General features: G+C 42.6%; 2 protein-coding genes across 2 annotated transcripts; one reads left to right on the top strand and one right to left on the bottom strand.

The window, feature by feature from the left end:
* Positions 1–8: 8 nt before the first annotated feature.
* Positions 9–2893, top strand: PDE12 (phosphodiesterase 12; the record flags this gene model as incomplete). Its single annotated transcript, XM_010154173.1, has 3 exons — positions 9–476; positions 1569–1647; positions 2381–2893. Coding segments are annotated over 3 exons (990 nt in total), but the record flags the coding sequence as incomplete, so codon positions are not given.
* A 7224-nt stretch (positions 2894–10117) lies between these two features.
* On the bottom strand, positions 10118–15019 carry LOC104504823 (ADP-ribosylation factor 4; the record flags this gene model as incomplete). The annotated part of the gene is made up of 5 exons (XM_010154161.1): positions 10118–11390; positions 12275–12400; positions 12928–12999; positions 14316–14425; positions 14935–15019. Coding segments are annotated over 5 exons (480 nt in total), but the record flags the coding sequence as incomplete, so codon positions are not given.
* Positions 15020–16788: the final 1769 nt, after the last annotated feature.

Here is a 16788-nt window from a genome sequence, read left to right as displayed (position 1 = left end):
ACCCCCGGCACCTCTACACCAAGAAAGTCTGCGGCGAAGGCGCCCTCCGCGCCGTTTCCTACAACATCCTGGCCGACACCTACGCCCAGACGGAGTTCTCCCGCACCGTGCTCTATCCCTACTGCGCCCCGTACGCCCTGGAGCTCGACTACCGGCAGAACCTGCTCAAGAAGGAGCTGGTGGGCTACAACGCGGACCTCGTCTGCTTGCAAGAAGTGGACAAGTCCGTCTTTGTGGACAGCTTGACTCCAGCACTAGAAGCTTTTGGACTGGAAGGGCTCTTCAAGATCAAGGAGAAGCAGCACGAAGGCCTGGCCACTTTCTACCGCAGGGACAAGTTCAGCCTCCTTAGCCAACATGACATAGCTTTCAGCGAAGCCCTGCTCTCTGACCCACTGCACAAGGAGTTGAGTGATAAGCTGGCCAAGTACCCCTTGGTGCAGGAGAAGGTGCTGCAGAGGTCATCTGTGCTGCAGGTACCAGCTTTTTACGTGCATTCTTCCGCTTTCCCCTCTTCCTGCTGTCACCAGGCAGGTGCTGCCAAGCTAGGTTTGTTGAGCGTCAAGCCACAGGAGATGTGAAGGACTAACAGTCTGAAACAGAACCGTGATATGTCCTCTGTTAGCTAGGGTAATGAATAGAGCAGGAGAGCAGCTTAGGAACAAGAACAAAATATGGAGACTTTACTGCACCAGATAGGTGAAATTACCAAAATTTGGTAAAAAAAGACAAAATCATTTTCTTTGTTGTAAGATCAATCCAGCAGTTGAGATTCTGGGCCAGGTACCCATGGAGGTATTGGCTGCCACGTTTCTCACTGCTTGCTGTCATATGTCAGAATATATATTTATTAAGTTTATATGATAAAACTTAAATCTTGTAAGTCAGTTCCAAATGAGATTTAAGTTAATTTGTCTGGCTTTAATAATTCCACTTTACAAAGTGACAGTAGTGAGAGAAAGAAGGTTGGACAGGTTTGTGAGCTTGTTGCTGTCAGTGGATCTGCCAGCAGAGCCGTCATACAAGTACAAACGTGTAAGATCTAGGTCTGTGTGAGGAATTTCAGAAACACTCATGGGTAAAAGTTTCTTACTCGTGGACTGAGTAGGTCTGACAAGCTTTCCCTGGTAACTGAAGTCCCCTCCAAATTTACGTTCAGTTTAAGAACTATGCAATGCTACAGTTTGCTTGCTAAAACCAGAGACATAACTCCAATTCTGTTGCAGGGGTGGGAGAATAGAAAATAAAAGTAGTTAAGAATGGTACAGCAATAGCAACATATTAGGGGAAAAAATATGGAATCAGTTGGAGGAAAAAATACGTCCATATCAGACGCTTACGGCCAAAAAAACGTTTGTCAGATACCTGGATGTATTGTTAATAGATGGGCTGATACCCAGGCATTATATAGGAGGTAAATAGACTCCGTAGGAGCTGTGCTGTTCATTAGTTATAAGCATCAGATTCTTTGAACTGGACCATAAAGGCGTAAGCTAACCATTGCATTTGTAAAATATATATAACCTGTCTATTTAAAACTCATCAAAGATTTCTTTTCTCTCTTGAAGGTTTTAGTTCTTCAGTCTACAACTGATCCTTCCAGGAAGATTTGTGTAGGCAATACCCACCTATACTGGCACCCAAAAGGTAATTTTGTCATGTTCCTGTGTGCAGGATAACTGGGTGTGTACAGGTTTCTCCCCTGCCTAGGGAGAATCGATTTCTCCCCATTCTTCTGCAGCTATAACCTTTTCTTCTGGAACTGAGGGTTTCCTGCCTTGCTTATCATCTAGATGGATCAAACCAGGCTACTGGGCCTGTTTATTTATTTTCCTCGTACTGTTCTGGTCTGCCTGGGAGTCAGTAGGAAACAGCTGAAAGCAAGGCAAGTCATGTTATGCACGATTTGCCCAGGGAGTAGACCATAAAATACAGCTCTTTGAAGCTTCCCAGCCCTATAGTACCCTGAAGGAGTTACATGGAGGTATTGCCAGAAGTGCAACCAAATTGAGCTACAGAAGCTTTTAGAAGACATTTTCCTCTTTTCAATTAGTTTTCTTTTGGTACTGTGCTTTTCAGGAACACTGTTAGGATGGTTGGCACGAAATGGGAACCTGCTGTAAGATGGGTGTTTAAGGTTCAGAGTTCTTGCACTTTGATGTGCAAGCTTGAACTGAAACCTTGTCTGCCTCTCTAAAACCTTCATAGTCACAAACTTCGAAGGCTTCTTCATTTATGAAATGTCTTCTAAAATCTAGAGCACAGTAAAATGAGATGACCAGTTCAGAGCTATGTGTGATATGTGCTTAAATGAGCAACTTGGGAGAGTTCTCCAATGCTACTGTGAAGTATTTGAAGTCATACGCTTTTATACTCCTAGGTGGGAACATCCGTCTCGTCCAAATCGCTGTAGCCTTGTCTCACATCAAGCACGTAGCATGTGATCTGTATCCGAGCATACCAGTCATATTCTGTGGAGACTTTAATAGTACGCCGTCGTCTGGAACTTACAGCTTTATTAACAGGGGTGGCATCGCTGAGGATCATGAAGACTGGGCCTCTAACGGAGAAGAGGAAAGGTGCAACATGCCTCTAAGCCATCCTTTCCAACTGCTGAGTGCTTGCGGAGAACCTGCTTATACAAACTACGTTGGTGGGTTTCACGGATGCCTGGACTACATTTTCATCGATAAAAACACCCTGGAGGTTGAACAGGTCATCCCATTGCCAAGTCACGAAGAAGTGACAACCCACCAGGCTTTGCCAAGTGTTTCCCATCCTTCTGATCACATAGCACTAGTATGTGACTTGAAGTGGAGATAGATCAGCTCTTCCACGGTGCTTTTCAGGGGTTTCAAACAAGAAATGGCATTTGCTGCTGGGGAACTGAGGTTCCACCCTGGCTCGTATGCTACTAAAGGGGAGGTCAGAACGATTACGGAAGAGTTGCTGTGTTTGGTGGTTCTACTGAATATTATTACCACACTGCTCAGCATACCTGCATGACTTATCTTTCCATGTTTTATATGCTAATTGGAAAAACAAACGTATTTAAGACAGGATTTTGAAATTTGAGTTACCCTATACCTTTTATAGGTGGTTTTTAAAGGATTAAGAATTATTTTGTTAAAAAAGATGGGAGTTTAATCTGATTTTTAAGACTATTTAGATCCAAACACGGAACCTGAAAACAAATACCGTTAGCTGATTCAACCTTGTTGTAATTACTGTCATGACAAGACCAGTTCTGGAAATAAATTCAGAAATGGTCTTGTTCAGTTACCATTAGTGTCCAGTGTTCTACTAAGTGACATGGGCAGTGTACTTACTACCTTCTGCAGATGTTAATTGTCAGCCAATAGGCTTTCTCTCAACAATCAGCGGTGTTAAATTCAAGATGGTAATTGATTTGGAAGCATTTTCCTTGCACATTTAATGTGGCTAATGAGGGTAAGTTTAGCACCTGGTAAAATGGGACTGCCTACGTAGGTGGCGTGTACTTTGAGCATCTGTTCCTTCTGTTTGTAGTCATCAGTGATGCAGGAAATACTGAAGTTGGGGACAGCCGGCTCTGGATGGGAGGGAGCTTTTCAACATTATCATCTGTTTTTGGATGGTGAGGGGACAGAATAGTTCACATGGTGCGTCGGGTCTCTGTACCTAAATTTATAAAAAGAAACACAAGTGACTTGTAGACCTTTACCACAATTGTTCTGGTATGTTCCTCTGTGGCATACAAAGACCTGAATCTCTAATAATGTTTTTCCCACATTTTTCCCTCTAGAAATAGTCTAGCTTTCCCTGTTTTGTAGGAAATAACTTGGATGGGGGGAAAAATATTTTATCCATACCTTCCTTGAATGCACAGGGGGGGTTGAATCATTTAACAAGCTGCTTTCCCTGCATCGTTAGTCCCTATGAAACAAACAGCATTTGAAAACTGTTTCACTAAATCCCCCCCTTCACCTAATAAAGTTCCCTTTTCAGTTGTTTGTCAGTGGTTTCAGTTGATGTCTTTCCCCTTACTGGTGTCTGTCTTGGCAAAACAAGTCTGCCCAGGCTGATAAAAGCTGTGTCCCCTATGCTTGCACAACTAGCTACCTGCCTCCCCTGCGTTCGGCTGTAGGTTGTAGCTGGGACTCACCAAACTTCCAATACACTGCTAAAACTAGGCAGTCGCTTTCAGGTAGCGTGCTCCTGTGAGTCGGTTGTCTCTTGCTGTGGTACCTGCTGCAGGGGGAAGGGTGGTGCTCAGCTTGTAAACATCTGCCCTTTAGCTTTTCCTGTGTTGTTTCCAGTGGAATTACTACTGGTTTTCATCACTGCAGTATCTGAGCATCTGACCCACTGCTGCTGGTAAAGCCAACAGGCAGGTTTAGCCTCAGAGGCCATACAAGGCTAAAACGATGCTGAGCCGCAAATCTCAAAACCTATCAATGGTTCAAATGTCGTGAGATGAGAAGACAAATCTCAGGAACTGCCCCGAGGTTTGTCACCAACTCTGCATGTGAAAACACAGGTCCGTGGGAATTGGCAAAAGGACTGTTCCACTAACACGCAAGTTTGTAGAAGCCTGAACTACCAAAGATTCATGAAAATGGCCTTTGCAAGTAGCTGCTTTTCGGCAACGTACAGTTCCCTTCCATCTTCCTCTCATCCCAAACTATCCCACCTGGTCTTGCTCTAACACCTCTGAATTCTGGCTACTTGTTCCTGCTCATGCCACCAAAACAGGGAAGTGACCCAGGTGGCAATACAGGACTATTACCATTTTAGTGGGTCATCACATCCCAGGCTAATTCACTGTAAAGGCTCTTGTGCCTCAAGAACAAGATACAGGCTTGGAGTTGAGAATCAGCAATCAAGGCCTGGAGCAAAGCGTTCACCTGCTTAAGCCACAAAACACACCATGACCTCGTTGACACAGTGATCACCAGCTGTAATGTCCTGCAATATGTAAATACATTTCATTTTTTGTTAAGTTGGCATTTTAGCTAAGCCAAGGATAGCTAAGGGCCTTTGGATAATTAAAAGTGGAAGCAAACCAAGGAATGTGGCAATGAATGATGTTAGATCATTGCAAACCAGAATGAAGGACAGTACTCGCCCTGTAAAACTTGACCTTAAATACTTTGGGTGGGTCCTTGAACAGTTGCTGTTCTTGATAAGTCTAATTAAAACGTAAAGCGTAATTCACTCTTGCTTATGGATTGAAGGTGATGCCTGTGCTCTTCTGGACTACAAAAATGGTAATAAAAATGTCAGTGATTCATAACTAAACTTCATGATACAGGAATGAGGAGAAAAATCTCACCAACAGTGGAGGCTGTAAACCTCATGTCTTAGCAAAACTAATTTAGTAAATGAGGGAAAGCTTACACCTCAAGTTTGACTGTCTGCAAGGATGTGGCATCGTAAAGGGCAGAAAAATCAATTAGAAGATGAATTCACTTAATTCATTTTCAGGAAGAAAATGTAAGTATTAAACCTTGGAAAAACACTGAAGACTATGTACACAGACTCAGAAGCATCCTACAATTTGCCAGCTCTGGAAAATTTGGGGAAAAAACCTCGAAAGCTCAAACCACTGAGTCATGCAGGCTTGCAGGCTGGCACGGCGTGTCTCAGCCACTTAGACTAGTAAGGCTGCAACTGTGAAATCTGGAAGTGAAACCACATTACGTACGTAGGCTAGCTGAGCTCCACTTGTAACGCTGAAAAACTTTTTCTCCTTTTTGATACCTACCCATTACAACAACTGGGTTACTTCGTGGTATTTTCCAAAATCGAAACATTAAACATCTGTAACTTCCCCATGGTACCAGAAGATGGAACTGCTCAGAGGAGAGAGTTGGCTGGTGTTCTGCCTCGCTTTCAAGAACCAGCAGGTCCCTCTCGGTCCCTGGATCGGTACTTGTGTTTGCTGCTGCCTCCTCGCAGGCCAGGGAGAGGGAGAGCACAGGAAAGCTGGCATCTGCAGGAAACAAGCAATAAGGGAAAAACACGGCACTGGAACAGGCCCAGTAACATTCGATGACCCTTGCACATGGCAGATAATCCTTCAGTATCTTCAAGAGGAAATTCAGCCCCAGCAGCTAGTGCTGGTGAGTCTCCAAGGTGTCCCAGGTTTCATTAGGAGGATGCAGCAGCGCAGGCTGACTGCCAATAGCAGCAATGTGCCGGGAGCCAGGAGACATTTCTGGAGTGAAAATGCAGAACTAGAGTCTAAGGTAGGAAAAAGCCACAATTCAAAAACTGATCCTTTGGGCAGTTTCCTCCTTCACGCGAGCTCCTGCTGCGGGCAAACTTGTCACTCACAGGAACTAGGAGCACTGAAAGATTGGCCTTCCGGAGGTAACAGGCACTTGGCTAGATTTTGGGTTATTCTGGTTATTGTGAAATGTTTACCTGGCTATTTCATAGGTACAAAAACCAACCAAGTTCTGCCAGACCCTTCAGACTGGTCTGGCAAGTTGGAACTTGTATGATTTTTTCCCCTGGCCCTGTCCGCACCAGGCAAAGGGGCCTCAGCCACCTGTGACAGGCAGTACTTGAATTCTTACACATCACTAACACTGCTGGTTTTGAAGGGACTGTAAAATGCACGTATGTATCATGAGAAAGCAAAAAATAATGCAAAGTGTGATTGAGAGAAGGAAGAAAAGGAAGGAGAGAAATGGTACAAGAAGAGAAGGGGGAAAATAGTCAGCACACTAAGGAGTCAGATCTGTTAACACCTCAAGTCAATTGTGCATTTGCCTCATTTCTCACACTCCTAGCATCAAAAAAATTGTTCCAAGACTTTAAACTCCCACCCAGTAAGCAGAAGAGCCTGAAACATTTCAGTTTTCTTAGAATTTGCATCAGATCCCTTAACAGAACCTGACGCTTTCAAAAATTCGGCACAATGCCCAATGCATTTGGTAGCTAAGCGTTACTCTTCGGTCCATCAGCAGCAGAGCGGTGGCATTTCCTACTCAGGACCCCTGTCACTACCACTCTTGACAAAGGCAGGAAAGATGATGTGCAGTTCCATCGTACTGCACTCCAACTGCCTTTGTTCAGACCTTGATACAAAGGTCACTCCGATGAGCAAGGGACTGCAAACTGGGCTCTGAGTTTTCACTGCAAGTGTCAAAACCCTAAACCACTTTTTACACCAGCCAGGGCATCGCTCTAAGTGCCCCTGCAGCATTCTGTTGCCCCCAGGATGTTGTTGAAAACACTGAGAACAAACCAAGCAAGCAGAAATACTTACAGATTTGTTTCTAATTCCTGGTGCGGTTCTGCTTGCCAACAGTTGAACCAAAGTCCGCAGATTATCTACAAAACAGCTGCAGGACAAGATTCCAGATTATGCTGTTCACGAAGGCTATTGAAAAAAACCAGAACAACAAACATCCCCTACTGCTTATGCTGTAGGATTCAGTCATCAGATGAATTACATGTGAGAAAACCAGAACAAGCCCTTTGCTCTGGTCTGTATGTAGATCTGAATATTGCTGTAAAACTATTCTCTTCATGTTGGGAACAATGCAAAGCTAATCATGCGTGTACTGAAAAGGAATAAATTGTGTCAGCAGAGCCAAATAAAAGAAAAAACAGTCATTCTTCAGTCTTTTGCTCTCTACAGTTAAGCTGGACATCTGATACACTGAAACAAATACTCCTGCACGCAAACATTGCTGGACTGACTCCCCAGCGCAGAACTTACTGTTTGAATACAGGAGTTGATGCTACACAGTGACAAAATTCAGCTCTGGAACTCAGGATTTCCCGTCATTACAGTAGAACAAGGAATAAATTTTTAGCAGTCGTGTGCTCATCTAAGGTTTTGAACTTCAGGGACAACAGCTCAGTTGAGGTGTTTGACTTCAGACAAGGAAATCACAAACAAAATTAGTGTATCTAAACTAGTAACAGACATGGGAATTTCACCTGCCTCTGGAGAGCAGGGATGTATTACATGTTGTTTCTGATCTACAATGTATATAGGTCACTTTTAATTTCTTTAGCCAGAAAATAATTATTTTAAGGAATGCCAAAACCCAACAAAAGTACTTTTTACCTATCCACAATGTCCAAAGTGCCAGCGAGTGCCTTTACAGCAGGAGAGTTGTACTGTGTTTGTGCAAGACTAGCATGCAAATTATCAGCCTCTGATTAATGAAGAGGATTTAGAATTTATCCTCCGAGTTTCTGTAATCCAAAAAGGGAGAAGAGCCAGTGATGAAGTGTTTCGTCTCCTTGTGGTCTCTTTAAGTAAGTGTCACCGCCACAGCTAATGAACTTACTGACAGATAGCCGTATTAATGGGATACGTTATGGGTTTCAATACTGCATATGACGCTAGTACCAAAAGCGGCAAGGCAGCGTTAAATAAAAATTCATCAGGACTAAGTTTGTTCTTGTACTGACAGACAAGCACCAGCTACAAAAGTAGCATCAACTCCAAAGGAAAAAGCAAGCCACCAGGATTTCAGCTCACAGCAATAGCCAGCAAGAATGTGCATAGCAAACTACTTCATGTTTGTGATCTGAAGATGAGGGGGCTTTCTAAGCACACGCACCAACCCCCCGAGCTGCTGCACAGAACGAAGAGCACATCACCTCCAGCATACCCGGAAAATGCTGAGTCGAGAACAGTTGGTAAGCCACAACAACCCCCTGCAACGCTCCAGGCCTGGGGACAAGTGGCTGGAAAGCTGCCCAGTGGAAAAGGACCGGGGTGTGTTGGGTGACAGCGGCTGGATATGAGCCAGCGTGTGCCCCGGTGGCCAAGAAGGCCACCAGCACCCTGGCCTGCATCAGGAACAGTGGGGCCAGCAGGACCCGGGCAGTGATCGTCCCCCTGTACTGGGCACTGGTGAGGCCGCACCTCCCATCCCGGGTTCACTTTTGGGCCCCTCATTGCAATAAAGACACTGAGGGGCTGGAGCGTGTCCAGAGAAGGGAACGGAGCTGGGGAAGGGTCTGGAACACAGTTCCGGTGAGGAGCGGCTGAGGGAGCTGGGGGGGTTCAACCTGGAGAAGAGGAGGCTTAGGGGAGATCTGATCGCTGTCTACAACTGCCTGAAAGGAGGAAGCGTGTGTGTGTGTGTGTGTGTGTGCGTGTGTTGGTCTCTTCTCCCAGGTGACAAAGAATAGGACAAGAGTAAACAGCCTCAAGTTGCACCAGGTGAGGTTTAGGATGGGTATCAGGAAAAGTTTATTCACTAAGTTTTATCAAGCATCAGAACGGGCTGCCCAGGGCAGTGGTGGAGTCACCATGCCTGGAGGGGTTTAGGATGTGTAGAAGAGGAAGATAGTATTCATTGTTTCACCTACTGGGACTATCCCTACACACCCTGTTACAGACCAGCTGCCCATTCTCAACACGGTGTTCCTTTTAAGGATTATTTCAAGGAACCACATTGCTAGAAATAAGTATAGTAACAGCTACTGAGCCAATGCATGGATATATCAACTTAATATGTAATAAACAATTCATTAAAGGTGCAAGCAAAACTCTACTCACACTGTCTCCTGGGTTTCTGTTACATATTAAGAGAGATGGATGACCGTAATTCAATAGCTCTGGAATTTTCTCTGGTTAGCAGTGTTCACAGTAACAGTGCTTTCTAGAAACTTACACTTCAGTTACAGCAGAAGCTGCCTTGGAAGCTGCTCTTAACCTAAACTACCTTGAGTTCAGCAGACCTTGTCCCTGGGATTTCTTGTAGCAAGGATAAGAAGACCTGGGCTAAGACAGGAGCTTAGCCTAAAACGGCAATGAAACCATGTTTTGGGTTCTGAAGGACATTGTGAATATTTCAGTTGAAAGACTGAGCCATATTTGCATCCATACAGAAGACAGACAACAGAAAAATAGGTTTTAAAATACCCATTCGTAGCAGCCTCAAAAAGCACACCAGGTCATTGGAACTAGAGAGGTGGAAGAGGGCAGGAACAGGAAAGCAGAGAGTAGCAGTGACAATCACCATTATCATAACATTGTCTAAATCCCTGTAAAAATGTTCAAGTTAACTTCTCAGCTAGACACCAACAGAACCTGTGATTCTCCTGCTAGACCAATGCTGGTTTTTAAATGCAGATACAACTAGGAAACAGACGTGCATGCTTTTCAGGCAGTTTGTATTTGTTTTATTACAACTGTAACTGTTAGTATTCTCATATCTGGACATCTTAAAGGAACTGTAGACTTACAACTTCAAAAGACACTTACAGAATTATATGTCTCGATGACAGCTATTCTACTGCACTCGGTTGCCCACCTTCTGTGTTCCACTCTACACAGCTCCAAACAAGTGAAAAATCCGAGACTGATGTTCACATTCAAGCTACAGGAAAGCTCAGTATAGGGAAAAAGAGGAGCTGATAACTGGCAGTTCAACTATTTCAGGAATCAAGAAGAGCATACACAGGACTATACATTTTATCATTTTATTAGGAATAATTCCAAGTGGGTTATGAAGAAACTAATCCATTGAGTTTGATGAATTTTCCAAAATTTCTTTATGAAGATATGTTCACCAACAAACAGTAAAACTTCAGCAGAACTATTATACACTGGGCAAAAATAGTCAGGCTGATACCAAAAAGCAACATGCAACATAAAAAAAATAAAGATACAATATAAAGGAAGACAATCTGCTGAATATTAAAAACAACCTCAACATGAGCTCTTCGCAACCAGCACAGAACTATTCTACCCATCAAATCCAATTCACACAAAGGCAAGTTGGGCTGACAGAACCCAAGGATTAATAACATGTTCCTCCTCAGTGCAGTAGATTTGTATAGTGTTTTAGAGCATTTCCTTGGCTGGAACAAGCAGTATTAGGAATTCTTTTTGGCAAGGGACAGAAATAAATACATACGGAATGCTACATTTTTAAATCAGCAGACTGTCTGAGGAATGAAACAGGGCATCAGTAAACTAAAAGTAGCAGGGAGGAAAAAAAATTAAAACATTAATTTATTTGGGCTCAAAAGAGTATTCAAAACAGATCTTAAAGATGTCACAAGAACTATTTTCAGGCATTTAGGCTAACAAGGGGAATAAAATCAGAAGATACACTTTTTCCAAGTTAAGGAGATTTTTACCCAAGCATATTGCTACCTTTGCAACATGTAGCTCGGTAAACAATAATTGGCAACAAAGTAAGTTGAAACGCTGTAATATCCTGCCCAAATATCAGTTCCAGATACTGTAATAACCAAGATGCAAACTAATTTTGTTGTAACAAGCCTAGACCACTTATATCAAACATGTCCCTGGTGAGAGAGTCATCCAGTTTGAGTTAGCGTTTTGAGAGTTCATTTGACAGCCAGTCAAGTCCCTCATACAGACCAGTTCCTTGCGTAGCACAGGTAGCCTGGACATACCACTGTTAATGCAGAACACAGACAGAGATTACATTTAAATACTGAGAAAATGCAAGTGAAGTAATCACAGTATGTGGCACTCAGACACTCGCTCGCAGTGTTCTTTAAACACTGCTTTCTACAGCCAATATTGAGCAGATGGTAGTTTTCGGGAGTTTTTAAAAGTACATATAAAGTAGGTGGGATTCAGACATCATGCAGAAATTCAGGGTTGGCTTACCAAACGCTAGAACATTGTTTAGTGCATCAAGAAACAAATACAGAACTTGCACTGGGTTTGTATGCTGAAAACTAGCTTCTTGGTTTTGACAGACTGCTCTTCAGGAAATGGACGTGGAATTGCCTAACCAGACCTCTGGAACATCCCCGGTGAGTATGATCTTTGTGTATCAACATAGAGACGTTAAGCGAGTATTCCAGGAGGATAGATGGCTGATGTGAAGCAACCCTATGTCTCAAAGGCTTGTGCACACGGAATCTAACAGTTCAGGAGCTACTTAATTTCCTCCCATCCTTGTAGTGATCAGAATGCATTTTCCCTTCCAGAATAAGTATTGGGAAAACAGGAAAGCCCATCACATACTTTCTCAAGTATGTCTGACACCTATACTCCAGGGACAGAGTAGAATATTTGCATTTTTCTGGGAAAAGGTAAGAGATAAAACACCTGCAACAGCTGTAGACACTGGATTATACTTCTAAATCACTTACTTTGAACAAGGACCTTAAATGATGCACTACAGAGTTTACAAGCAGGTATGTGCATCTACCTACAGACAGAATCTGTAGATTCTATAGAATCTCCCTTTCCTTTAAATGGAAATTATGCTTATGATATACAATAAAGGAAGAGACAAGCTCAGCACCCAGGAAGTTTGGCACTTACAGTTCTGTTACGCAGAGACTGAAGACCTAGTTTATCTGTCATTTCACTGATTGCCATGGCATTTGGCAGATCCTGTTTGTTCGCAAACAGAAGCAGCACTGCATCTCGCAGCTCATCCTCCTGAAGCTAACAGGAAAAAACGGTTATCATTAAATTCGCTCGATTAAGTACCTCACTTACTTCAACACGCACTACAGAAACCTAAACTCTGATTATGGGATTATCAACGTTTTCCTTCTTGCTCCTGAAGTCACCTAAGTACTGAGTGAAATTTACCTAGTTCCCAACAGAACTTCTCCCGCAAGTAAGGAAACACTCGTTCAATCGGCAAGCTTACCGGCGACTTGCTGCTGAAATTCTCAGCGCCAATTCGCTTCTGCAAAACTTCTTCCTTCAGCTCCTGCGTATCTACTAAGGTTTTATGAAGGAAAGAAGGGTTCTGACACAGCCGTAGTTCTTGACTCTACCCTCTACAGAGCTGTAGTTCCAAGTCAGTGTTCTACGTGACCCAGAATTACCAGGTGAACACAGTATGCACTGTACATGCTCCCTAAAATGTTAAAATCCTAAGTCTCTTAAGGAAGCTGACACACATCCACAAACATGACAAAGTAAGTCTAACAATCCTATTTCAGAAGACCGTCAACACTTACCATTTTCTGCAGCTCTTCTGCTGCTTCCTGGATTCTCTCTCTGTCATTGCTGTCTACCACAAAAATGAGGCCCTGTAAGAAGTTAAGCAATTTTGAAAAGTCAATGTAAACAGTCAGTACTATTTTAAAAACAACAAAATCCCTCACATTGAATATTGTGGCTGTCCCCACTCCTAGATAAGCAAATTTGACAGAAATGTCTGTTTAAGTGATGAAAGCTGTCTGAACAAGTACAAACTATGTTTGAACTGCAAAATAAAGCTGGGACTTGTAAATCAAAGTAAACTCCACAAATACCAGTTTAATGACAAGTGTAGGATTCACTGGGGAGGATGGGACACACCAGCAAAATTTCAGAACCCAACATTCCCTCCTCCCTTTTCACTCGTTGTACCATGTTAAATGCAGCGAGAGATTCACAAGTACTTCACCATCATGTGTTTCACTGAAAAAAACCTTTGAATCTGTTTAAAAAAGACCTTGTAGCAAACAGTATCCCTAATGGCATCTGTGATTCAAGTGACCTCCTTACACACATTATTTACTCTTACATTTCAGTCTGAAAACCTTGCACTTTATCATTGTCTAAGAAAAACGAAGCGTCTTTAAAAAAGTATTTAGTAATATGGTTGAATAAGGAACTGAAATTAAGCATTACTCTATTAACAACAGTACTTTGCCATCTCCTTTTGTCAATCCAGACTTCTCCATTTTTCTGCACCAATCACACGCATTACACTGCACAGAGGTTTCTTGGAAACAGTTCTATATCCTACACAGGGAAAAACAAAAACCAAACCCAAAACCACACACCACCGCTTCCCAGAGTTTCCTGATACTAATAAGCAACTTACTTTCCTACCAAAGGAAAGGATCACACTTATGTCACCAAAAATGGCAGCAGTCACATCAACACAAAGCAGACACTTTCTAATCAATTAGTAACAAGATCTTCTACAATATTTTTGATACTCAGTGTACTAAATAAACAACTTGAAATGTGCTATATCAGTGTATTTTAAGGCTGATTAATGTAGAAGGGTGTTTAGGCAGAAACACTTTTTACATATAAGCCAACGCCAGTTCAAACAGATCAAAGCATGGATACCACGAAGTTGAAGAGTTCCTGACAATCAAACCAGCTCTCTGGCACATCACGTAACACTGGCAGATCCTCAAGGACTTCAGCCTGGCCAGGCTACGCTCAGGACCAGACTTTATCCTTCAGGGTAACAAACCAGCTTCAACTAGAATAAAACCCGGGTATCCCTTAGAACTTGCAGGAAGTACTGAGGAGCCTTCTGAAAGGAAGGGGCAGAAGACAACTTCTCGTGTACAGTGAGACTTTACAAAGCAGTCTTGAACAGCTGCTGCCTCAGAACTCTCACCTGTGTGTTTTGGAAATAATGCCTCCAAAGAGGTCTGATTTTATCTTGACCACCAACATCCCAAACTGTGAAACAAATGTTTTTATATTCTACCGTTTCCACATTAAAACCTAAAATAGAGAGAGACAAACAGTTAGAAATAGCTAATGCTAGTGGTAAAATGTAATGCTAATCATGTTAAAGATAGTTACTTCCTAAATTATATTTCTCCTATATATACATATAAAAATGGCTTATCAGAACTCAATTGCTAGATCAAGAAGAAAATTGACTGAAGGGAAAAAATATTAATCAATAAAATCCAAGTATACCATCTTTGGTTCAGCAAGTCTTTCAGCCACAAAATGCTAGAGGTTCACGGTGTTTTGGGGGAAACACTGCTACCTTCTTGGGCCCTATACTTCTGAGCATCTGCTCCCATCCACTGTCAGACATGGGATTCTGCTCTAGATGTATCCTGGGTCTGACACAGTTCCATGATGGCCGTACCACAAAGCCCACGTTTGCCTGGACTGTTACACTAACAGCAATGACAGCAAATCCCTGCCCTTCAGAAGCCTGTCTGTACAACACAACCTTAGAGTAAGAAGAATGAAGCCATGAGAACAGGTCATCTTACCAATAGTGGGAATGGTGGTGACAATTTCTCCTAGTTTCAGCTTATAAAGAATAGTTGTCTTACCAGCAGCATCCAACCCAACTAGAATAAACAGAAAATTTGATTTAGTTCACAGTATTAACTATAACCTGCTAATTTAAAAATATGCCACTTTTACATGCAGAGTATTAAGGATTTTCTCCTGAGAAGAAACAGCTTTTTAAGTCATAGATGACGTATTACTGTATGTTTCTCCCCATCTCCTCTACCCAGCACTGGGCGAGAACGAGCAATGAAGAAAACAAGCTCAATAACACATTTTGACCCACAACCTACAGGCTCTTAAGTTTTTAGTCATCGCTTTGAAAGTTTTTTTTCCCCACATACCTCAGGATGGTTTTAAATGCCTAGCAACAAACAGCACACAGTTGCTAACTGATCAGTTGGATACTTCACGCTCAAGTTGAGGAAGGTCTCACTCAACCTCCAGCCAAAGCCAGTTTCACATGCACCCAAACCAAGAGGTAGTGTAACTACCAAGGGAAGGCGCTTCCATCTCCCCCATCCCAACCTCTTGTCCCTTGGCTAAAAGGTTTCTTTTGCACTGCCAGGAACACATACATTAGGCAACTCCCTCCGCATATACCCGAAGAGCTATCAGAATATCGCTTCTATTCATTCAGATCCACTAGGATGCTTCTTTAGGAGCCTCCCCTTATAATCTCCTTAGAAAGCCACCTGCGCCGAAATTTGCTCTTCTGTTTTTACAACACAACTTAAGCTTGCCAGTTTTCAGTATAAGGAAGTGATCCTTAAAAATACAACAAAAACACTCAAAAAAAATCAGAGCCTTAAAGACATTTTTTGAGAAGCATCACCAACATCGCAGGCACACACTGTACTTTTCTAAAACTGTTCGTGCACCTGCTTTTTGTTAGGCATTTCAGAGCACCTAAGAGCAACTTAGAATACAATTCTTTACATGACAACCAACACTTAGCACAAACACCTGAATAAACACCACAGCAACAGTTTCAATATGTCTATTTGTGAAACTTAAAATAGTCAATAAAATTTAGCCCAAACAAAAATAAAACTGCATCAAAGAATTAATTAAATAATACTCTCACAAGGAACCAAATGTTATCCATGTTTGATAACATTCTTAAATGCTCCGAGTTAATCTCCTACTTGGTGACTGCGATATATTAAGCTTTAAGTGGTCTGACGACTATTAATAATACAACTGTTTCCTTAGCGTTGCAAGAAAATGGAATTCAAAATTAGCTACTTATTCAGAACGAAACCAAATTCTTAAAAGCCTCCTCCTTCTGAAGATACAAACTGCTGTCACAGCAAGCTAATTAAAAAAACCCCAACCCTATCTATAATTGCCCTACATTCAGATTCTGCGAACAGGATTACAGATGCCAGGGCAGTTTCTTTGGTGTTGTCACTGTGTGTTAAGAAAAGAAAAAAGATGTTCTAATTGCTAAGGTCATGAAGGAAGGTGCTGGGAGGGGGAGAAATCTACTAGCAACACCAAAGGAGTAAACTCCCAACACATTTAACAATTTTAAGTTTGCTGTTGTCTAAGCGTTGGTTTCTTTTACAACTACACACAAGCACGAACAAAAAACACGCAGTGCAGCCAAAGTTTCACATGAGCTTGCAAGTCGTGAAGCTTATAATGTCAGCGTTTTCCCTGCACCAGTACAGCATCAGGTAGCCTCAGAGAACCCTTTACGCGAGCTGTGAAACCCGCAAATACCCCATCTGTGCCGAAAACCAGCGCGTGTAACAGCGCAGCGCTGGAGGCCCACCACTGTTCTCACACCGCTCAGCTACAAGCCAGCGTCTGTAGGATGCACCCAT

The sequence above is a fragment of the Eurypyga helias genome, unplaced genomic scaffold (assembly GCF_000690775.1).
Source record: "Eurypyga helias isolate BGI_N326 unplaced genomic scaffold, ASM69077v1 scaffold27580, whole genome shotgun sequence".
Taxonomy (NCBI): Eukaryota; Metazoa; Chordata; class Aves; order Eurypygiformes; family Eurypygidae; genus Eurypyga; species Eurypyga helias.
Note: the sequence above shows the minus strand (reverse complement) of the source record. Positions and strands in the feature narration are given on the sequence as shown.